The sequence below is a fragment of the Enhydra lutris genome, unplaced genomic scaffold (genome assembly GCF_002288905.1).
Source record: "Enhydra lutris kenyoni isolate GAN:26980312 unplaced genomic scaffold, ASM228890v2 scaffoldscaffold8, whole genome shotgun sequence".
NCBI classification, from domain to species: domain Eukaryota; kingdom Metazoa; phylum Chordata; class Mammalia; order Carnivora; family Mustelidae; genus Enhydra; species Enhydra lutris.
The window spans coordinates 5,395,022-5,419,818 of NW_019154092.1; the positions used below are offsets into that span (position 1 = coordinate 5,395,022).

General features: G+C 38.1%; 1 protein-coding gene across 2 annotated transcripts in view; it reads left to right on the forward strand.

The window, feature by feature from the left end:
- Window positions 1-24,797, forward strand: part of LOC111142469 (spire type actin nucleation factor 1) — a 179,976-nt gene that overhangs the window by 145,071 nt on the left and 10,108 nt on the right. Inside the window, exons 9-12 of one of the 2 annotated variants that reach the window (XM_022495643.1) lie at window positions 1,523-1,564; window positions 8,896-9,068; window positions 11,816-11,906; window positions 21,784-21,926. In XM_022495643.1, coding sequence (XP_022351351.1) covers window positions 1,523-1,564; window positions 8,896-9,068; window positions 11,816-11,906; window positions 21,784-21,926 — 449 coding nt within the window. The remainder of the gene's footprint in view (window positions 1-1,522; window positions 1,565-8,895; window positions 9,069-11,815; window positions 11,907-21,783; window positions 21,927-24,797) is intronic. The other variant, XM_022495644.1, reaches the window with a different exon arrangement.

Sequence of the window (24,797 nt, forward strand, 5' to 3'; positions counted from 1 at the left end):
CCAACATCTTGCCTAGTTGTAGTTGGGATCTAACCCAATGCTTTACCTTCACATCATTTTTTTTTAATAGTGTGTTGGGATTTTGGATTTTAAGTATAAATTATTTCTTTAAAAACATCTGCCAAAAAAACGTATTGAGAGTACTTACAGTCTATTAAATTTAGGTGTTAGAACTCTACAGGCAGTCTACCTGGAAGACATGAACTGGGGAGACATTCTGTCCATTATGCCTATACTTCCATCCCCACTGTATCTGAGGTTCTGTCATCTCCTGATCGTAAAGGTGCCTGTCCTACCTCAGCCCAGGTCATAGAATAGATGGCACTGATAAAACTTTTGGGCTGCCCTGGGGCAAATAATATATCATATGTTAATAAAATTAATTAATAATAAAATTGGGATCACATTTGCATTAATAAAATGAAGTTGGAGAATTGCCATCCAAAGTTTATGAATTTGGCTAATCTTATCCTATAACAGGATATGTCTTTTCTTTTGTTCAAGTCTACTTTTCTGTTTTTCAAAAATGTATTAAAATTTTCCTCATTTAAAAAAAAAAGAATTTTGGGCTGCAGCAAAAATAGTTAACTTCACTGTCATGAATACCCAAATTAATCAAATCTTTGTAGTAAGCTTTTTCAAAAATACCTTTTTTGGGGCATAATTTATCTACCATAAAATTCACCCATATAAACTATACAATTCAGTGGTTTTAAGCATATGTAATAAAAATTTTAGGACTAATTTTTTCAATAGGAAATAAGTAAGTTTGTTTTTAAGAAACCATATTTATTGAACTTCTACTATGTGTGAAGCAGTGTTTGCTATGTGCAAGCACCTTTTTTTGGTAGGGTCATTTAATCTTCATTAACAATCTCATGAGATAAATACCATTCTTCCCATTTTACAGATTAAGTAACTGAAGCATAGAGAGGTTAAGTAACTTTCCCAGAATCACACTGCTAGTAAGTGGCAGAGCTGAGATTCAAACTCGGACATTCTGGCTCCTGGGGCCTCTCTGCAGCTGCTAGGTTGCATTGCCTGCAATTGGCAGTATAGTGATACATTGTGAAACTAGTTCCAAAGGAGATTTTTTATCAAGTATTTCACCTTGGGCAGAGATTTTGGTCAGATTTTCATCCTGAAATAAATTACTTAAGAACACATTTATTCTTAAATTTAAAAAATTTTGTACCCTAAAGTCATGTTATATTTAAGCCAAAATCCTGTATTATGTTTCTTTAAAATGTTTTGTATCTGTATCATGCTGTCATGCTTAACAAGTTCTTTAAAAAGTTGTTATTTTTTTTCTTTTATTGTTACTCCATTTCAAGTCTTAGTGATATAATTGAAACTAAGATTCATGGTTTTGTTGTGTTCCCAATTTTTATTCTCTACCTTCTGCCTTAAAGTCTGAAATGTGCCATTACGGTCTTCTTGAATCCTCCTCCCTTTTTTGTCCTCCCTATATATTCCTAATAGCTGAATTATTTTCTTTTTATTGTTTGTTTTCTTTTTTCAGCAATGCGGCCACTTAGCATGTCTTACAGTTTTGACTTGTCAGGTAAAAAAAAAAAAAAAAAAAAAGCTCTTTCACACTTGACATGGGTTTTGTGGTTTCTGTGAAAACATTTCATTCATCTGCTTGTCCAAACATGTCAAAGAAGAAAATTGAAAGGCTTCTTCTAAGCTGTGGTCAGTAAGATAAAACATTCTGCTTATTTGAAAACCATGTGCTTAAAAAAATTAAAACAATAATAAATCTGTTGCCTAGGAGGGATTATAGAAGAATCATTATGCCATCCCTGTGGTTATGGAATTTGACCGCCCATCCTTACCATCACTGTTTCTCACCCACACTCTTCTTCTTCTTCCCCCCACCTTTTTTTTTTAAGATTTTATTTATTTATTTGAGAGAGAGAGAAATCACAAGCAGGGGATGGGGCAGAGGGAGAAGCAAACTCCCGACTGATCAGGGAGCCCAGTGCAGGACTCCATCCCAGGACGCTGGGATCATGACCTGAGCTGAAGCCAGATGTTTAACCTACTGAGCCACCCAGGCACTCCCTCACCCACACTCTTCTAAAGCAGTGATGTCAAAATCTAAAACAGAGCTTTGCCTTAAGAGAATAGAAACAAATTTCAAGAAACAAAGTTTTGACACTTAATCTCTTAAGCATTCAGATATTTAAGTAATTAGAGTCAAAGCTGTCAGCTGCTTCTGAGGATCACCGTTCCTCAGTTGGTAGGCAGGAGCTGTCTTTGGTGTCCCAGCGCTCCCTCTGGATAGAGCCTGGTCGTGAATGCTTCTGAGCGCTATTTGAGAGTATAAAAATACAGATATGTTCTAATGGCTTTGGTTGTAAAATACAGTTGACCCTGAACAACATGGATTTGAACTGCTCAGGTCCACTTATAGGAATTTTTTTTAATTTAAGAGTTGACGGCAAAAGCTACACATTTATTTACAACTGTCCACCCCAGTCTTCATCAGACTAAATGGAAGGCAACTAACCTGCTGCCCTCCGAGGACCCATGACGGCCCAGGGAGGCCTGTTGAAGTTGTCAGCAGCTCCCAGGGACCCAAGACTGAAAAGCACTGCAGGTTGACCCCTGTTGCCGACAGGGTGGTCTACACCCAGGGCTGGTGGACAGGATGCTGAGCTGAAGCAAGGCATGTCCCAGAGAGCAGGATGGTGCTGCACAGGGAGCCCACACGCCCATCACCCCTGCTCCCTAGTCCTCCACACGCGGAGCTCAGGGGCTGTGCGGGCTGCTGCCGGCCTGGGGCCACCCCTACCAACCATGGACTCCATCCCTCCCAGTCATGGGTGGCCGCCCTTGCAGGCCAATGGGGCAGCTGTACTGCATACCCAGGCCATTGTGGCTGCCTGCCCACCAGGCAGCTGACTCTTCCAAGGCCCCCAGGCTGCAAAATATCACATTCATCATGGTACCAGGCCCACGGCTGCCTCCAGCCTGGCCTCACCTGCCTACACAGATTTTTTTCAGTAAATGTGCCTAGAGGACTGTGAATGCATTTTCTCTTCCTTATGAGTTTCTTAATATTTTCTTTTCTCTAAAAAATTTTTTCTCTAGCTTTATTTTAAGATTACAGAATACACACACACACACACACATATGATACATATAACATACAAAATATGCATCAGTTGGATGTTTATATTATCAGTAGAGTTTCCAGTCAACAGTAGGCTTAATTAGTAGTTAAGTTTTTGGAGAGTCAAAAGTTATTTGCAGATTTTTGACTGGGGTGGAAGTCTGTATCCCTAACTCCTGTCTGGCCTTGTTCAAGGATCAACTGTATAATTAGTGTGTTCTGGGTTTATAGTACAAGTTTAGATCCCTGCTGTTAAATGGACAGCGATTAATAGTGAAACATAACCATTAATGACTAAATTTGATCTCTAATATCAGTCTCTTTTTAAATGGAGCTTTTATATATGAGTGAATTTTCAAAGCCAACTTAATTCAAATAAAATATTCTGCAAGTTAGAATTTTTCATTTTGGAAGCTGGGTTTTTGTTTTTGTTTTTTTTTAAGATTTTATTTATTTGAGAGAAAGTGCAAGCATGAGCAGGGGCGGGGCAGAGGTAGAGGTAAAAGCAGGCTTCTGGCTGAGCAGGGAGCCAGATGTGGGGCTCTATATGGGGCTCGATCCCAGGATGCTAGGATCCTGATCTGAGCCAAAGGCAGACTCCAACTGAGCCACCCAGGTGCCCCTGGAAATTGTTGTTTTGAATGTAAAATGAGATAAAATGTTGACACTAATATTTTCTTCCAGTTTTCTTTCATATGCCCTGAAATTTTTGTCATAGCTTATATACAAATTCGTATTTAAAGAGCCAAATAGTTCTTGTATCCTATTCTGTTTATGAAAATTTACTGAGCACCTTCCCATTGCTAACTAGTTCCCAACTGTTTTTAAATTTCTGTTTATATTTGCAGGTCTCAGGTATCACTGGCACTTGTGCTTTTAAAAAACTCAGATAAATATTTTACAATCTTCACTTACTACTTTTGACTGACCACTGAAGAGCTTTTTCTATTTTCTTTATCCATTTGAAAATTTTTATTTTACAACCATTTGCAGAGTAAATGTTGTAAAAAAAGAAAAAGAAAAACCTTACCAAAATGTTCTGGAAAATAAACTCAGAAATGTTTTGGTACATATTTGTTACTGATACTCTCCAGAGGTTGGCAGTGTATATTTTAAAAACTGTGTCTTTTTCTGGAGATGTTTCCATCAGTTGGACTACAAGGGAAGTGGCTGGCTATCTAAACACATTGACTGTTGTCTAACATAAATTAAGTGCAGGTGGCTGCTCTGGACAGTTTGCATGCCCGCACACACGTTATATATAAGTGCATTATAAGTTATATGGTGGCTTCTCATTTGCGAGGAAAGCTCCTAACCTCCCTGATATAGAAGAGTAGCAAAAAATTGTATTGGCTTTCAACTGCTTTTCGTTTGCTACTTTCAGTGCACTTCATGATTTCCACATGCTTCATTCTCAATTTCTTGTGCTAGCTATTTTTATGTTTTCATTGTTGTATTTTTACTAATCAATTAAAATATCCCAAATAATAAATGGAAAAAATTAATCCATCCTTTTAACCTAAATAAAAAGATTGGAATACAGTTCTTCTCGAAGTTGGGAAATTAACACACTAAGGAGCAAGTATTTAAATGTGTAGTATAGATAATGCCTCTGAACTTAAATATAGAATAAGACATAATGAAGTATATTCTGCTGCTTAAGTATGTCTTAGAAATATTAATGCTAGTGGAAAATCTTAACAATCCATTCAACTTTAAGGTAAGTATAATTTATTTTTGCAGTGCAAACAATAAATATGTAATCTCTATCACAGTCATATTTCCTCCAAGCAGTTGGGTGAATCTAACATATATAAAGATATTACAAAAAGTATTTAATATCATGGTTATGCATTTTAGATTGAACCTGAGGTATGTGACTTCTGAAGCCATATCTAGCATCTTAAATGTTTTTGCTTATTTATAAATATCACCAGTTTTTTCTCAAGACATTCCATCTTATATAGAAGTATAAAGTCTTGGTCAAATCCTTGGTTTTTTCACTTGATACATTGAAGTAATAATAAGGATTTCTTCATTGGAACAGAAAGTTATTAGTAATCAAAGTACTTAAAAATTTCTCTTAAAGATATGTTCCACTGAGTCTTTTACAAATATATAGTATGAGGTAAAATCACACACAGTATTTAGTCTTAAATGTGGAGATCATCCTGAAACCTGTTACATAATTTTTTTATCAACGCGATTTATCTCAAAGCTTTGAATTCAGTACAAGGTTATTATTTCAGTCAAAGAGTTCAGTTTCAGTCAATGAGCTCAAACACAATTATCAACTTCATAGTAGTGTTCGGACAAGTAGAGAGCTATTGGGTCATTTCTCAGATCTCCTGCATTGAGAATGAAATGAACTCACAACAGCCCCAGTCACTCAGCAGTATTCCCTAAACTTTAGGTCAGATTTTTGCCAGGCTTTAAGTACCTCCAGCATTATTTAAATTATATTAATATACTATCAATGACCTTTTATTTAAAAATTTTCTTAAGGAAAAACATCCATAAAGCCACACATCTGATATAATTTTTTCTGAAGCATTAAATATATAACCATTAAAACTTTCAGTATTCCTCCATGCACCACTAGTGGTCTCGGCCATAGGGAAGCTCTTGGAGGAATGGAAACGTGAGACCCACCTCGGAAAGCCGATGGTTTCCCTTCTTGTGGTACCTGCAGTGTGGACAACTGGACTGGAATCTGGGCAGCTAAGAGGAGACAAAGATGTGTGTGTTTTAACTGTATGCTTTCTCTTGAAAGCCTAACACCTACAACACATGAGCAATTCTATAGGAAGTGTATAAAATAAGATAACTATAGAATAAGATCTTTTAAAATATGCTTCAATACTGTATTTGAACACTACCTTTTTTCTTGAATAGAAATTAATCAGTTAGCCTAATCTTTTCCTTCTTTGCTTTCTGGAGAACTTCTCAATTATTCTGTGAAGTGTGTCAGCCTACTGCTCTCTATACCCCCCTAAAAAAGATTTATTTAAAGCTTTTAACCTTTAAATTTGTGTAAAAACTTGCTGCTTTTGCCCTTTAGTCCCCCTCAGCACAGCCTCTCCCCCAGTTATGTTTTTGTTATAGCTGCTTAACATCTGGAAGGGTAATAAGAAAAGTAACACGTCTTGTCAAATTTTTTATGAAAATTTCTGTGTTAAATAAATGATTGACAGATCTGCCCGTCTTCCTTTTCTTCCTTTCCTCCCTCCTTCCTTGCTTACTCAGACCCTTTCTTCTCATTCACAGGGGCATGTGCTCTGACCTTCTTGATCTCTAAAAATAGCAAAAAGTATAAATATTAAACTAGATGAATATCATTTATAATAATTTACATGGTTATTTTAATAATGTCAAGTAAGGCTATACTAGAACATGCTTATTCACTGAATGTTTCCTGGAAACCCACCGCTTACACTGCAAGCGTATAAAAATTGTATGTTGGGAGGGAAATTGCTATATTTTACAGTAACTGCAGTTACAGTGCTTTCCTTCCCTCCATCCTGTCTTATTTCACTTTCATGCTTAGTGTACCCTTTACTTTCAACCACAGGAGTTTCACAGACTGTTCCATGTGCAAAGATCAGTTTCATGTTGTTGTTCTGTAAATTAAATTATGCAGTGACTACTTTTTTTTTACTTTTATTTTTTTCGCTTTTAATTGCTCTAATTTGTTAGTTTTAAACTTTGTGTTTGACACATCATTTGAAATACTGAAGAAAATTGGTTCCACTTGCATTGAAAGAGTGAGTACAGGATACAAGGGCAAAAAGGTGGCCTTTAGGATCAATACTAACAAAGAATCAAGTATCAGCTGCACCACATGCTAGCTGGGTGACTGGCTGAGTCTCCCTGAGCCTCGATTTACATACAAATGGAGGTAAAAATCAGTGTCCGTAATTGCCAACGTTTATTGTGTGTTACCTTTAGTACACACAGTATTGAGTAAGTATTTTATATGCACTTGTTCATTTCATCTTCAAAAGGAGCCCATGTCTGTCGTTAGGCCCATTTTACAGATGATGAAACAAGAGGTTAGGCAGTTTGCTCATGGTCAGACAGGTAGCAGCAGAGCTAGACTTTGAACCCAAATCATCTGCATCTTACATTATAGTAAGGTATACTCTGTACTCTATATACTCCGTACTTTCTATTCTGTGCTGTGTGCTCTAAACTCTATAACCTGTTCCCTGTACTATGTACTCAATACTCTTCTTCTGTATTCTGTACTCTATGCTTTGAACTCTCTAGTCTGTACTCTGTACTATATATTCTGTACTCTGTACTCTATATGTAGTCTGTACACTGTTCTGTATACTCTATGCCCTGTACTCTGTGCCCACTATATACTGCATTCTGTGTATACTCTATACCGCTTACTGTACACACTCTGTGTGTTCTGTGATCTGTACTCTATCCTCTGTGCTCTAGTCTCTAGTCTGTATTCTATACAGTATACACTGTGCTCTGTGTACTCCCTGTACTACTGTATCTCTGTACTCCCCTCTGTACTACATACTCTAGATTATATACTATGGCCTTTAATGTTTTCTTATCACATGCAGCATCCGCACTTATTACTTCTATAGATGATTTGTGACTTGGACATAAAAACCAAGCCATATTTATTTATATTATGTTTTCAATCCAAAGAACATGGATACTTTTGTCCTGTACAAGAAGCTATAACTTATACTGATTGCATTGGCCTCCCGTGGTTTGGATAGATTTTTTGCATGGCTGTCATTCTTTCCTAATGGATGCTGTCCTGTGATGCTTCTAAGCCTGTTCACGAGTATGTATTGAGTGTCTTCTTTGCCTGTATACTTCCGTCCTTAGGTATTTCTAATGTTTATTTCTCCCTGTAAACTTCCATACATAGCTATGCACTATGAAAAATTAAATTGAATGAATAATATGCATATTCAAAATAAATTCTTTCACTTACAAAAAATATACTCTGACCTATACTCTGTACTGTATGCTATATCCTGTATATTCCGTAGTCTGTCCTGTGTGCTCTGTGTACCTTGTGCACTATACTCTCTATACTCTGTGCTGTATGACATATTCTATAGACCCCATGCTCTGTACTCATACATTGCGTACTCTGGGCTCTGGGCTCTGCATACTCTGTACTCTGCTGCCACATTTCTTTGATCTCTTGTATTGCCTTCGCACCCAGATCTGAGTTCTGGATCATCTAAATCAGCTTTATCAAAGCAAACGTATCCCAGGTTCTTTGTGTTCATGTTTTTATAACTATAGATTATTCACAATTTTGATTTTTAAATTAGACCATTCTCAAATCTTAAAGTCATATACCTGCTATGGCTTTGCGCATGCCACCACTTTGGTCCATCCGTCACTAGCTCTTTGGAGACTATAAAGTGAAACTAGCCTCTCTGGGTCTCTGCAAGATTAAGAAGTTATAGTCAGTTATCTGGATTCCTTCCAGCTCTAAATTCTAGTGTATAAATGTGAATCTAGTATTCATGTAAATGTTCTCTTTAACCTGGCAGTTAATATCTAACAAAAATGTTTTATATACCTAGGCATTATTATATCAAGCCTCTGTGTTATATTTGTGTGACATGGAAATGCCATGTCACCTGGCTTGTGTGGTTTGTGCTCCCAAGTGCAGGTACTTAGGAAAGTGCATTTGAAAAAAAAAAAAAAAAAAGGAAAGTGCATTTGGTCTACTGATTACCTTTCTTAGCTTGAGAAAAGGTAAACTTTTGCCTTTCTTTTACCAGATGTAATTACCCCTGAATCTCCAAAGAATGCTGTGGAATCATCGATGGTGAATGGAGGTTTAACATCACAAACGAAAGAAAATGGGTTGAGTGCGGCACAGCACATGCCTTTGCAGCGGAAGAAACTCCTCAAAGCCCCAACCCTGGCTGAGCTGGACAGCTCTGACTCCGAGGTGGGTCCCATGACCACCTGGTTCACACCTCTTAACTCCATGTTCAGAGTGCAAGCCCTCTCTGACCTCGTTTACTAGCCATGTGTCCTTGGTTGTTGCTTAATCTCTTCCCATCTTTCAATCAATAAAGGTGGGATTGAAATTCATTTGTTTAGCAGGAAATGAAACAGTGGGTTACTTACTATTTTTCAGGAAAGACCAGTACAGTGGTCATAGTTGATAGAATAAGTTCAGAAATATTTGTATGGTCTTAGATTACGGTACTAAAAATAAATTTAAAAAATGCAAACGTATAATCTTTAGGATATTCCCTTTGTTTTGGGGAAGGAAAAAGAAAAATATTTTTCCATGGATTCTTCTCTCTCTCACACTCACACCTACCCATAGTGAAGCTTGTTCTTTTGGTAATAGAAATACCAATGGACGTGTCTGCAAAAGAAAACTCTGCTAGGCTTCTCCAGATTTCATCTTTCCCCTGCTGCCCTTTGGAGGAAGATCTCGCACGTCCTGTCTGTTTTCCAGAAACTCTCAGGGTGCTGGTGCTTCCCAAGTCTCTCTCCAGCCCTTTGTCTACAGCATCAGTATTGTGTATCTCCACTGTGTAAAATGAAATTACATCCTTGCCTCCCTCTTCCCTCAGGGCCTGCCAGACACAATAAACACACACAGCCAGCCTCCCGGCTTCTGTTTGTTGTCGTGGTTGCTGGCTCCATCCACTTCATATTCATCCAAGTTAGAATTAAGGAATTATTCTTTAATCACCCAGACTGGTTTCTGAGACGATGCTGGTCTGGCAGCCTTCAGTACCACCCTTGGAACAAAGCGGCAGTGAAGGAGCAGTAGGAGTTCCGGAAGTGACCTTGTTCCAACAAGGACCTGGTTAAGAGTCACTGGTCAGGATGTAGAACTAGAAAAGGCCTAGTTTAGTGAGTGTCAGAGACTAGTAACTGGATCAGACAATACAAACAAGCAAGTTTCAGAGAGCAGGCCTGGCAGTCGTTTGAGAGATCAGAGACCATCAGGATCCCCCAGCCAGGCCAAAAGTGTTTAGTCGAGGGAATGGACGTGACGGGGCAAGCAGAGTAAGAGTCCATATCCACTGACTTCTCTCTGAGGAGATCTGACCTCCCAAGTTCCCTGGTACCTTCTGAACGTCTTTGTGATTCCCCTGGGCCAGGAACTGAGCCTAACGAAGACTAGTTTTCAAGTAGTGAGAAGTTGGGTGCAGCTGCCTGTGGTGGGCATGCAGGGGCAGAGGACCCCCAGCTGCTTCTGGGAGCAAATCCCAAAGGCCTTGCACCGTGCCAGTGTCCTCACCACTTCTCTGTCTCTTACTAACTAACTTGCAGTCACCCGGCTGCCCCAGGATGGGCTCTTCGTTGTTCACAGTGGGAGCAAGTCAGAACAGTAGAGAGGAATGGTGTGGAACATGTAGACATGCTCAGAATTCTGTAAAATTGGGCTTTAAAAATGTTTCTGGGGAAGGTGGGCTGAGGTATGTGAGGTGGTGTGTGGTGGTTTCTGCTGTTAAAATCAAGGTGGCACCCACCTCATAATTTTTTGGGACTACTGTGTATGGCTCCTTTTTCTTTTCCTAAGAGATACTTTTGGCTTTTATTTCCTTTCGGCCTTCCATAGGCAGAAGGAGGGCGTTCTAGTTGCGCACTATCTCTTCTGGAGATTTGTGTGACCTCTACACCGCGTTCGGGGTTGGGGCTTTGGTTACATTGCTTGATTTATTCTTCATAGTATGTACCAGGAGTGGGGAGGTCACTGTTCAGACCTTCTTTGTTGGAACTGTGTGGTTTACACCCTTTTTTCATCTCCTGTCCTTTGACCAGATCCTTTGTATGGTAGCTTGCGTGAAACCAGTGCTTTTAGCAGTAGGTTTTAGATAAGGCCATTTTTTGTGAATGGCTAAGTTAGTTCTCAAAGTCGCCTTAAATAAGTAGGTCAGAGAGAATTTTCATGATTTCTCTCACATAGTCATAGGCGAATATCTTAAAATAATTTTCTTTCTTCCACTTTTAAAAATATTTAGCAATTTTCTGTAGATATTATGGACATACGTTTTTATGTGGTTCATGTATATCCTCAATCACATGGTAGATAATAAATTTTTCTTGAGTAAATAGTGTAGTTCATCTGGGTATAATCTGAAACAAATTACGGTCTCATCTGATTGGTAATAGAAATTTAAAATTTATTTTGCATAATGTAGACATTTTTCTAGATTCATACAATATCTTATGAAATGTTTATTTTCATCTATTCAACAAATATTAATATTTATTCATCACTTACTAACAGTAGGTTTGTTGCTGACAACAATGAATGAGGCCCATAGCATCTACCTTCATGCAGTTTACCAATCTATTACTTTTATAAATGTGTTAAATATTTCTCTAATAATGATAATAACCACCATTTACTATGTGCCTGGTAATGTGTTAAGCATTTTTGAGCATATTTTCTCATCTGATCCAATAATACAGTGTAAAGATGGTATTAAACACCAAATGATGAAAGATGAGAAACTTGTTGTATCACATCGATCTAATGAGGGACAAATCCAGAACACAAACCCAGGCTTGTCTAATTTTAGATACCTTCTATGTCTTCTAGTTGCCTTGAACCTTTGACATAATTTGGTGCTTCACACTGAAATAAATCTGTAGTAGTAAAATTTATTAGCATGAAAGCACTAATGTCTTAGGAGTCTATTTCTCTGTCCCCACCTTTCTCAGGAGGAAACTCTACACAAGTCAACCAGCAGCAGCAGTGTGTCTCCCTCCTTCCTTGAAGATCCCTTAGTAGAGGCTGTGTCCACGAGGAAGAGTGAGTATTTGTGGTACAAAGAGCTAGCGTCAGATTCCTTCAAAAACACACTGGACCGAGAATAGGGAGTCCCAAAGTGCTTTGTGATCATTTAGCGTAGAAAACTAACCCTGGAATTTTCCCTAATCAGGAGCAGGAATATTGATATATTCCTAAAGTGACATGATGAGGTAGGGCTGAACTGATAACTGGGCCTCAGGTTCTTATAACAGATCATTCACCTTCAGGTTTACAGATAATAGTTGCAGGGAATAAGTCAACTGTCTGTACTTTTTAGATTAATTTACCTTCTTGTCTGAATTTAAGCTGGGAGCCCTAAATAATCACATTTGTTATCATTCCCAGGCCCACACACATATACACATATCCATACCCACATACATGTATGGATAGTAAAAATGCCTTTATAACTCTTCATAGGTTCTGAACACAGATCTAAAGTTAAGTGATTTCTAGATGCTTTTTTTAAAAATATTTATTTATTTATTTATTTATTAGAGAGATTGAGAGAGAGAGGGAAAGAGAGTGTGAGTGGGAGAAGGTGCGGAGGGAAGGAATCTTAAGCAGACTCTGCACCAAGTGTGGAGACTGATGCAGGGCTTGATCCCATGACCCCAAGATCACAATCTATCTGAAATCAAGAGTTAGATACCCAACCAAATGAGCCATCCAGGCACCACATTTCTAAATGTTTTTAATAATCTTTTTGTATATAAAATCATTATAAAAGATTTAAGAAATTACAACATTAAGGGAGAGGATTCTGGGAAGATGGTGGAATAAGGAGCATCAGGAATCTGTCTCCCACCTGGACAACAGTTGTACTGGCAGAATTTGTCTGATGTAAGTCCTTTGGAACTCTGAGTTTGTTGAAGGCTTGCAACTTCCAGAGGAAGATTTAGGTGGAAAATTGTGGTTAATTTCAGTCACTTTTAGCTCTTAGCACAATGGGAGCTACTCATGCCCCATGCCAGCCACAAGGCAGGTAGCAATGTTCCTGAAACAGCTTGCACATAGCTTCCAGGAGCTAGGGTGGGCAAAAAGGACCCTGTCCTCCAAATATTGGGAATCTGTCCTCTGCTACATCGGAATCCAAAGGTGTAGACAAAGAAGCAGTGATTATTGTTGCTTTGTCACAAGCTCCCTGCATGCTAAAGTGACTTCCAGGGGACCTAAAGGGCTAGCCTCCTTACCCACCTCCTTCATTCTTAGCTTTTTCCCTTTGGGGAGCCAGACATTAAACTACGATATTCCAAAACTACATATACAGAGAATTATAAAATGACAGTGCAGGCCCAGGAAATGGCTCATAAAAGACCTGACAGGATCTTAAGTTTACATCTCAGGCTGATCGTCAGCACAGAGACAGCCTATAACAATCAAGAAAACAATAAACAAAAACCTTAACAAAAAGCAGCAGACCCTGGGAAAGGGACAGAATCTGATTCCCAGAGTTACCACATTATTAGATTCAAATGTCCAGTATTCAACAACAACAACAAAAAATCACAAGTCATACAGAGAAACAGGAAGGTATGGCCCATTCAGATTAAAGAAAGAAATCACCAGAAACTGTCTCAGAAAAAGAAGGGGATATACCAAAGACTTTTAAAAAACTGCTTTAAAATGCTCAAAAAACTAAAAGAAGATATGGAGAAGTCAAGAATACAATATGTGAGCAAAAATGGAAAGATAAATAAAGAGCTGGAAAACCTAAAGTGAAACAAACAAAAAATTCTGGAGCCAAAAATTCCAATAACTTAAATGAAAAATTCACTAGAAGATTCAATGGCAGATTTGAACAGACAGAAGAAAGAATCAGCAAACTTGGAGATAGGACAAAGGATGGTGTCAAGCCTGAGGAACAAAAAGAAAAAAGACTGAAGAAAAGCAGAGACTGAGAGACTTGTGGGACACTGTCAAGTGGACCAAGATATGCACTAGGGGAGTCCCCAAAGGAGATGAGAGAAAGAAAGGGGCAGAAGAAATAATTGCAGAAATAATGGCTGAGACTCCCCGAATTTGAGGAATTACATGAATATAAACATTCAGGCAGCCCAGCTTTAAAAAGAGACCCACACCAAGACATACTATAATCAAACTTTCAAAAGCCAAAGACAGAGTGACAAGAGAGAAATTAGTCACTATATACAAGAGATTCTCTAAGATCTGCAGTATATTTCTCATCAGAAACTTTGGTGGCCAGAAGATAGTTGGCCAATACAGCTTTCCACCCCACTCTCTGAAAGTTTGCTTTATACCACTTCACTTTTTATGAAGGACCAACATTAATATCTGTTTTAGCTAACTGAAAGAAATCCAAAGAAGATTTTTCGCTTTTATAAAATGCTTCAATTGTTTTTTTAGTTTATACACTTTCAGCTTACAAAAGGTTTCACAGGAATGCTCTACTTTCAGAGAGTGGGGGAGATCTGTATATACAGAGTGCTTAAAGAAAAAAATCAACCAACAGTCTTATATCCAGCAAAGCCATTGTCCAAAGTGAGGGAGAAATGAAGACATTCCCAGATAAACAAAAGCTGAGGGAGTTCATAACCACTAGATGCTTCCCAGTGGAAAATGCTCAGAAGTCCTCCGGGGGAAATGGCAGGACACTAGCCAATAATTCAAAGCCATAGGAGAAATAAAAGATCTCAGTAAAATACATGGGCAATTATAAAAGCTAATAGTATTGTAACAATGATTTGTAACTGCACTTTTTGTTTGCTACATAATTTGAGAGACTAAGGCACTTGAAAGAATTATTAGTCTATATTTTGGGGAAGACAGTGTATAAAAATGTAATTTTGTTACATCCAAAAAGGATGGATACAGAGCTTTAGAAGAGCAGAGTTTTTGTGTATTATTGAAATTAAGCTGCTAGGAATCCAAATCAGAGTGTTACAATTTTAAGATGTTAAATGTAGTTTCCATGGTAACCACCAAGAAAATAGTTACAGAATATACACAAAAGGAAAATGGGAAAGCAATTTAAACATTTCACTATTAAAAAAATCAATTTAACATGAAAGACAAGAATGAAGGAAAAGAGGGACAAAAGCTCTAAGGCGTATGGGAAAGAAATAGCACAGTGACAAAAGTCCCTCCTGATCAGTAATTACTGTAAATGTAAGTGAATTGAACTCTATAATCAAAAGCTGGAGATTGGCAGAATGGATAAAAACACATGCTCCAGCTATATGCTGGCTAGAAAAGACTTCTTTGAGATTCAAAAAAACAGTGAAAGTGAAATTGAAAGTGAAAGAATGGAAAGATATTCCATGCAAATAGTAACCAAAAGAAAGCTGGGAAAACTATACTGACATCAGACAAAATAGACTTTAAATTTGAAAAAAAGTTAAAACAGAGAAGGACACTGTATTAATAAAAGGTTCAATACAGTAAGAAGATAGAACAATTATTAACATTTATGCACCTATTGACAGACCGTCAAAATACATATATAAAGCAAAACTGACAGAAATGAAGGAGAAATAGACAGTTCTGCAATAATAGAGACTTCAGTACCCCACTCACAATAATGGAGAGAACAACCAGACAGAGGGTAAGGAAATAGAGGACCTGGATACCATGATAAACCAACTAGATCTGACAGACACATACAGAACACATTCCCCAACAACAGAATATACATTCTTCTCCAGGGCACGTGGCACGTTTTCAAGGATAGACCATATGTTAAACTATAAGTTCAGTCTCATTAGATTTTTTTAAGATTTTATTTACTTATTTGACAGAGAGAGACACAGCAAGAGAGGAAACACAAGCAGTGGGAGAGAGAGGGGGAGAAGCAGGCTTCCTGCTGAGCAGAGAGCCCAATGCAGAGCTCCATCCCAGGACCCTGGAATCATTACCTGAGCGGAAGGCAGATGCTTAATGATTGAGTTACCCAGGCGCCCCTCAATAGATTTTAAAGGACAGGTATCATACAAAGTATCTTCTCTGGCCACAATGGGACAAAGTTAGAAATCAGTAACAAAAGGAAAACTGAAAAATTCACAGAATTGTGGAAATTAACACACTTTTTAAAAATCAGTGGATCAGGGGCGCCTGGGTGGCTCAGTGGGTTAAGCCTCTGCCTTCGGCTCGGGTCATGGTCTCGGGGTCCTGGGATCGAGCCCCACATCGGGTTCTCTGCTCAGCGGGGAGCCTGCTTTCCCCTCTCTCTGTCTGTCTCTCTGCCTACTTGTGATCTCTCTTTAAAAAAAAAAAAAAAAAAAATCAGTGGATCAAAGAAGAAATCACCAGAGAGATTAGAAAGTATTTAGAAATGAATGAAAATGAAAACACAACATACCAAAACTATGGGGCACAGTGGAAACAGTGCTAAAGTGAAATTTACTGCTGTAAATACTTATATTAAAAACAAGAAATTTCAATGATTAGTTGCACAATGAATGTTTTGGTTTTAAGAACAAGGGAAGGAATGAATGAATGAACAAACCAACAATCTAACTTTACAACGTAAGGAACTAGAAGAACAAACTAAACACAAAGCTGGCAGAAGAAAGGAAATAATAAAGACTAAGGCAGAGATAAAATATAGAGAATAGAGAAACAATGGAGAAAGATCAATGAAACCAAAAATTGGTCCTTCAGAAATATCAACATAATTGACAAACCTACCTTAGCTAGGTAGACTAAGGGAAAAAAAGACTGAAATTACTAAAATCAGAAATGAAGGGGGGAGAATTACTGCTGATTCTATAGAAATAAAAAGAGAATGTATCATGAACGGTTACCATCAAATTGGATAGCCTTGATAAAATGGACAAATTGCTAAAAATGCCAAGCCTAGCAAGACTAAATTGGAAAGAAAGAGAAAATCTGACTAGACCAATAACTATTAAGGATATTGAATTAGTAAGCATAAACCCTCCCTACAAAGAAAAGGCCTCTCATGCCTCACTGGTGAATTCTTCCAAACATTTAAAAAAAAAAAATTACTGTCAATCTTTCTCAAACATTTCCCAGAAAATGAAGAGGAGGGAGTACTTCCTAACCCACTTTATGAGAACAGCATTACCCTGATGCTAAAGCCAAAAAAAGCACTACAAGGACAGAAAACTACAAACCAATACCCTTTACAAATACTGGTTTTTCAAAAGATCTTTAACAAAATACTAGCAAACAGAATTCAGCAATGTATTAAAATGATTATATACCCTAACCAAGTAGGATTTATTCCTGACTACAAGGATGGTCCAACATATAAAACTTAATTAGTGTGATATTCCACATCAACAGAGTGAAGAAAAACCACCACAGATTATTTCAATTGATGCTGAAAAAGCATTTGACAAAACTGAACACCCTTTCATAATAAAAAACTTCACAAACTAGGAGGAACTTCACAATAGAAGGAAACTACCTCAACATAATAAAAGCCATATATGAAAAGCCCATCTCAAACATCATACCCAGTGGTGAAAGACTGAAAGAATTTCCTCTAAGAAACAGAAACAAGCAAGGATCCCTGCTTTCATCACTTCTGTTCAGCATAGTACTGGAAACGCTAGTAAGAGCAATTTGACAAGAAAAAGAAATAAAGGGCAGCCAGAGTGGAAAAAAAGAAGTAAAATTATCTCTTTATAGATGTTATGATCTTATGTGTAAGGAAACCCTAAAAGATTCCCAAAAAAACTATTAGAATAAATGAATTCAGTAAAGTAGCAAAATATAAAATCACACAAAAATCAGTTGTATTTCTGTACACAGACAATAAATAATCTGAAAAGGAAATTACAAAAGCAATTCCATTTATAATCATGTCAAAAAGGATAAAATAGTTAGGAATTAACTTAACCAAGGAAGTGAAAGACTTGCTCACTAAAAACTACAAAACATTGCTGAAAAAAATTAAAGAAAACTTAAGTAAAGGGAAATACATCCTGTGTTCATGGATTAGAAGACTTAATATCATTAAAATGTTTACACAGCCCAACATGATCTACAGATTCAGTGCAATCCTTATTAAAATGCCAATGACATTTGTGCAGAAATAGAAGACAATCCGCTCTTTTTTTTTTTTTTTAAGATTTTATTTATTTATTTGAGAGAGCACCAGCAGTGGTGAGGGACAGAGAGAGAGGGAGAAGCAGACTCCCTGCTGAGCAGGGATCCTGACATAGGGCTCCATTGCAGGACTCCAGGATTATGACCTGCGCCAAAGGCAGATGCTTAACCAACTGAGCCAGGTGCTCCAGAAGACAACCCATTCTAAAATTCACATGGAATCTCAGGGGACCCAAATAGCCAAAACAATTTTGAAAAAGAACTGGAGTATTCATGCTTCCTGATTTCAAAACTTATTACAAGCTACAGTAATCAAAACACTCTGGCATTAGCATAAAGACAAAGATATAGATCAATGGAATAGAATAGAGAGCTCAGAATAAACCCTCACCTATATGGTCAAAAGATTTTTGACAAGTGTGCCAAGACCATTCAATGAGTAGTCTTTAAAGAAATGGTGCTGGGAAAACAGGGTATCCACATGCAGAAGAACAAAGTTAGGGGCACCTGGGTGGTTCAGTCAGTTAAGCATCTGCCTTCAGTTTGGGTGATGATCTCAGGGTCCTAGGAGGGAGCCCCGATTTGAACTTTCTGCTCACTGGGTAGTCTGCTTCTCCTTCTCCCTATGCCCCTCCCCACTGTTCATGCTCTCTCTCTCTCTCTCAAATAAATTAAAAAAAAAAAAAACTTAAAAAATTTTTAAAGATTTAAAATTTTTTAAAGATTAAAAAAAAAAAAAAGAAAGAATGGGCCCCTGGTTGACTCAGTCGGTTCAGCATCTGCCTTTGGCTCAGGTCATGAACCCAGGGTCCTGGACTCAAGTCCCACATTGGGCTCCCTGCTCAGTTGGAAGCCTGCTTCTCTCTCTCTCTCTCTCTCTTTCTCTCTCTATCAAATAAATAAAACCTTAAAAAAAGAAAAGAATGAAGTTAGACCCTTACCTAACATCAAATACAAAAATTAACTCAAAATGGATTAAGGACCAAAATGTAAGACGTAAAATAATAAAACTCTTCGAAGAAAAGATAGGACAAAAGCTTCATGAGATTAGATTTGTCATTGTTTATTAGATAGGACACTAATGGCACAGATTTTTGAAAATGGACAAGTTGGAATTTTTGAAAATAAAAACTTGAACACTAAAAGATATCATCAAGAAAATGATAAGGCAACCCTCAGAAGATGAGAAAATATTTACAAATCATATATCTAATAAAGGATTAATTTTCAGAGAATATATAGAGAAAGTCCTGAAACTCAACAACAGAAAAGACAACCTAATTAAAAAATGAGCAAAGGACTCAGATGGTCATTTCTCCAAAGAAGATATACAAGTGATCAACAAACACATTAGGGAAATGCAAATCAAAACTCGAGTGAGATACTACCTCCTATCCACTAAAGTGGTTACCATCAAAATAAACAAAAACCAGAAGATAACAAGTGTTGACAAGAACATGGACAAATTGGAACCCTGTGCACTGTTGGAAATGTGAAATGGTACAGGTGCTGTGGAAAACAGTATGGTGACTCCTCAAAAATTTAAAAATAGAATTACGTATGATCCAGCAATTCTACTTCTGGTTATATAAGCAAAGAGATAGACATCCATATTCATAGCATCAGTATTCACAATTGCTAAAACATAGAAGCAACCCAAGTGTCCCATCAGTGCATGGACGGCTAAGCAAAATGTGGAATAGCCACACAATGGAATATTACTCAGCCTTAGAAATGGGAAATCCTGCAGTTGCTACACTGACGAACCTTTAGGACTTTTTGCTAAGGGAAGAAAGCAATTACAAGAAAGGCAAATACTGTATGATTCCATTTATATGGGATTCTTAGAGTAGTCAAAATCAGAGAGAAAGAAAATAGAACGATAGTTGCCAGGTCTGTAGGTAGAGGAGAATGGGAAGTTATTGTAATGGTTACAGAATTTCAGTTGTTGTTGGGTTTTTTTTAAGATTTTATTTATTTATTTATTTGACAGAGAGAGAGACAGAGATCACAAGCAGGCAGAGAGGCAGGCAGAGAGAGGGGGGGAAGCAGGCTCCCCACCAAGCAAGGAGCCCAATGCGGGGCTCGACTGGGACCCTGAGATCATGACCTGAGCTGAAGACAGTGGCTTAACCCACTGAGCCACCCAGGCGCCCCCAGAATTTCAGTTTTACAAGATGAAGAGTTACGGGGATAGAAGATGGTAATGGTTGCACAATGATGGAAATATTTAATACCACTGAACTGTACAGTTAAAATTAAGACACTAGGGGTGCCCGCCTGGCTCAGTCGGTTAAACGTCAGGCTGTTGGTTTCGGCTCAGGTCAGGATATCATAGAGTTGTGAGGTTGAGCCCCATGTGGGGCTTACACTCAGTGGGGAGCCTGCTTGCAGATTCTGTCTGTCTGCCCCTCCCCCTGCTCATGTGCTTGCTCGCTCAAATAAATAAGTCTATCTTTAAAAAAAAAATTAGACAGGGGCACCTGGATGGCTCAGTCAGTTAAGCGTCTGCCTTCGGCTCAGGTCATGATCCCAGGGTCCTGGGATCCAGCCCCCGTGTTGGGCTCCCTGCTCAGCAGGGAGCCTGCTTCTCCTTCTCCCTTTCCCTCTTGCTTGTTCTCTCTCTCTCCACCTCTGTCAAATAAATAAATAAAATCTTAAAAAATATAAAGACACTAAGTATATTTTATGTATGTTTTACAGCAATGGAATAAAGAAACTTTTCCTGGAGGAAAACACTTATATATTAAGATATTCTTAGACCATTGACTTGATTTCTTATACACATGGAGTTTTTAGTGATTAAAATTCTTTAACTGTTACCTTGATTTACTTAATAAGATTATATCAAGAACATAATAAGAACTGATCTTGGTTATTACCTATAATTGGTATTTGGCCAGGCCAATTAAATATTACAGAGATTTAGTTAAATCACATAATGGATTTTTGTATCTTTCTTGATTGTGGAAATTGTGATGTTTTTATTTAGTGATTTCTCTTGGGGGGACAGTCCAAATAGATGGATGACTTTTAACTTTGTGTTGACTTTCACTTTCCTCACTCACAACACTTCAGCAGCCTTACTTTGCAAAGAGAGTAGGAGGAAGCACTAAAAAAAACTTGGTTAGCAACATAATTTATTTCTAATGTTCTCCTTATGTTTTCACAATGTGAATCCAGAACCATTCAAACACTAAAACATTCTGCTTTTAAACCCTATCCCAAAATATCACGAGGCAGAAGAGAGCAGTGTTAGAGTATGAACATCAAAACTGGAATTTACTTTTCAAAATTTAAATAGAGATTGAATTAAATCAAGGACAAAATGTCTTGATAATCATCAAAAATGAAAAGTTTTTATTTTTTATAGTTCATCTTTTAAAAAGGAGAATATAAAATGATAAACTTGAATATTTTGGCATGACATGGGAGACTTTTTGGACACACAGAATACATATTTTTACTTCTTTTACATGCCTGAGACTCTATAATTGCAAAATCCTGTGGTATATAACTTGAGGGCATTTACATGTACAAAGCTGAGACTATAATTGTGTTTTTATGTATAAATTTGGATGAATATTAAAAATATGAAATATTTTTCCTTTTTTCCTCACTATGTCTGTAGGAAAGTTTATCTTGCAGAGATTTTTGTATAGCAATCCTCATAGTATCCCCATAAGGACCTCCAGTCTTAACCCTCTAATGAAATAAACATTTCATCTTTGAATGCAGTGTTTGTCACAAGTGACAAAGGGTTTTCTGTTAGGAATTCAAAATCTAAGATTTTTATTTTGTAGGAAAGTTCATTTCAGTTTGGTTCATTTCATTTCTTTAGAGCCTCCAAAATTCTTGCCCATATCATCAACACCCCAGCCAGAGAGACGGCAGCCACCCCAGAGACGACATTCTATTGAAAAGGAAACACCCACTAATGTAAGACAGTTTCTGCCACCGTCCAAGCAGAGCTCCCGATCTCTTGTAAGTAACTGGAAGGCTTCATAGTGACTTCAGGATCAGTGAGAGGCCTCTTACATTAGCTCTCAATGATTAGGAGGAAAAATAAACTTCCAAACGTTAAAATGAACTTCAAACAGCTTTATTTGTTTTTAATATCTAAAGAAAACCAACTCTAACAGTCACCTAAATGAAATTTGACCATTCTTTGTTCATTTTAAAGTACTTTTTTTTTCCAGAATACTTACCAGTGGTTGAAAATATGTATTATTATTATTAAAGAAATGCTTTCTTCTTTTTAAGGGAATTAGTATGCTTAAAAATTGTTAAAACTCATCAAAAGGTTGTTTTATGGAGGCAGAAATATGAGGGGAGAATTTTGATCCATTAGAAACCATTGTACATTGTTTTCAAGTATGTTTTATGATCTTGGAGCCAAAGCTGCTGTTTGCCCTGGATGACAGTTTTGCTGTTTTCCCAAGACTTCAGGTTCATCTAGTGGCTTTGATTCCCAGGACAGTAGGCCCCTGCCAAGAAGAAGTAACAGATCCTCTAACCAAAGGCGGTCTGCAAAGATTCTTTTGTAGTCCCACTTGACTTCACAAATATTTGCTGGGGAGATGAAGACTTCACAATCAGTCATTTTACCAGCAACCTAATATCTAATGTTTTCTCAGGGATTCATGAATAAAAGCACTGGAATATGCTTACTCCATTTTTTCCAGCCATATTTTTAAGCTATCTTGAATTATCAAGGGTTCAAATAAAGCAATGACAGATGTCCCTCCCTCAAAGTAGAGGAAGGTGGTGTGGTTACTGTGAAGGTACCAAGTTTGGACAGAGCTTTATAGTGTTGAAATTTAATCAGTCATCTCTGTTCCCAAACAGTTTGACTAAAGAACTAGTGATTATATGTCAATTCCTGACCAAATTCCTCTAACTCCCAAATAATCACTGAAACATTGATTAAATATAGCCTCGCCAGTGGTTTACCCGTAGAAAAAGAGAACTCTAACCAGACAGGCTCAAACTTCAGAATTCAAAGACTTGTGTTAATGTGAACAACTTTTTGCTTTAGCAAAATGTAGTTATTGTCACAGCTTAAGTCTGTTCGAGGTCACAAGTCCAATAATCAGGCGATTCTTCTCTTCATCCAGCTTTCCTCTTAGAAGGCAGTGCATCATTCAGCTGTGCACCAGGCCTTGTGATCTCATGACACCACTGTTCATGTTAAATTTAAAAATTATCAATGTAGAGGAACTGTCAGGTCAATTAAAAGAAATTTCAGCTACTAGGAGAAATTTTGAATAGAAGAGAAAAAATACCAAAGAGATAATGGAGGAAAGACCATCCGCCCACATCGAGGGCCCAGAAGTGTTTTCCTGACAAAGGGTAACTCTTGGTATGTGCTAGGTCAGGCTGTGAGTTACTTTTTGTGGAGAAGAAGAGCAAGATAAAACCAGTCTGTGGTCACAGCTAAGAGTCTCAGTGGAAGACAGTGGGAAAGCACTTCCGTTCATTGGCTGGCGTCCAGGTTCCACATGGAACCACAGCTCCCTCCAAGGGCCAGGGTACCAGCCAAGACAAAGACACTTCCAGGTCAGAGTAGTGACCCTTCTTGCTAGTAGCTTGTCTTGGGAAATCCATAAAGTCACACTCATCTTGCGGCAGGGCCCTCTAGCTTGGTAAGTATCATTTTTTAAAAGTATGACAATTTAAAACTGTAGCTCTATTTAAGAAAACAAGGCATCATTTCGTATTTATAACCCCTCCACTGAAAATGGCAGAAATGTCTTCACTGGTCCTCGTTTTTATTTTTCTTGTGTCTCCCTCTCTTTCCCTAGGATGTTTAAAACCTAATTTTTTTCATCATTTGGTCAAATGATTGAGGATGATTGTCCATCTAAGTGAAAGGCGACTTTCAGCGCCTTCCTCTGGGAGGCTGGGGAGCAAGTGCTGCTTGGAGCCCGCCCCCCACACCCGCTCTCACGGCCAAGTTAGAAATACCTTAAGCTCTGCTGTGTGAACTCCGAGAGTCTCTAGGAATGATTTCCTGGTGCGATTACTGACTTTCACATGCGGGAGCAGACGTGGTGTGGTCACACACATGAATCTACCGCTGAAGTCCTCGGTGGTGTTGTTGTTTTGTTTTGTTTTTCTTTCATGCTCTGTAAGCACTATTTGTAGGTCACTCACGTTCAGCATTATTTTCTCCTTTTCTTTTCCCCCTACCATTTTCTTTTTCCCTTATCTATTGTTCAGGTTCCTAGGATAACCAGTGTTTGGCCAAGGACGCCTTTCCGACCACTTTTTTCTACCATACAAACAGCTTCTCTGCTCAGCTCTCATCCTTTTGAAGCAGCCATGTTTGGGGTAGCAGGGGCTATGTATTATCTATGTGAGAGAGCTTTTACCAGCAGGTGGAAATCCTCAAAGGTTGGCCTCTTTCTGCTGGTTCTGGGAATTATTTTACTCTCTCTATCTCTTTGACAGTGATACCGCAACTACCGCACTCTGAACAATTAACAGCTTAGATGGGCACTTTGCTTCTGATCGTTGATTCCAGTCTTTTGTAGGATGCATAGATGACACCGTGATCTCAGTTGAAAGGAAAATGACCTTGAAAGGACAACAAACTCAAAATGCAGCATCAGATTAGAGGGACCTGTGAGTGACCCAGTTGTACAGCAGGAGGAATGCCATCTCCTCTCCATGTACAGGGGGCACTCCCCGAGAGCCTGCAGGGTGCTCTCCTCCCCAGGCCCTCCCACCATCAGAACAGTGTTTGCTCCCTCACCCAGGGGACACAACAGCCTTCTTCCAGGCCACAGAGCCATGGGGACTCCCCCACCCCTGGAACCATGTCATTCCCCATTTCCTGCACACTCCACCGTG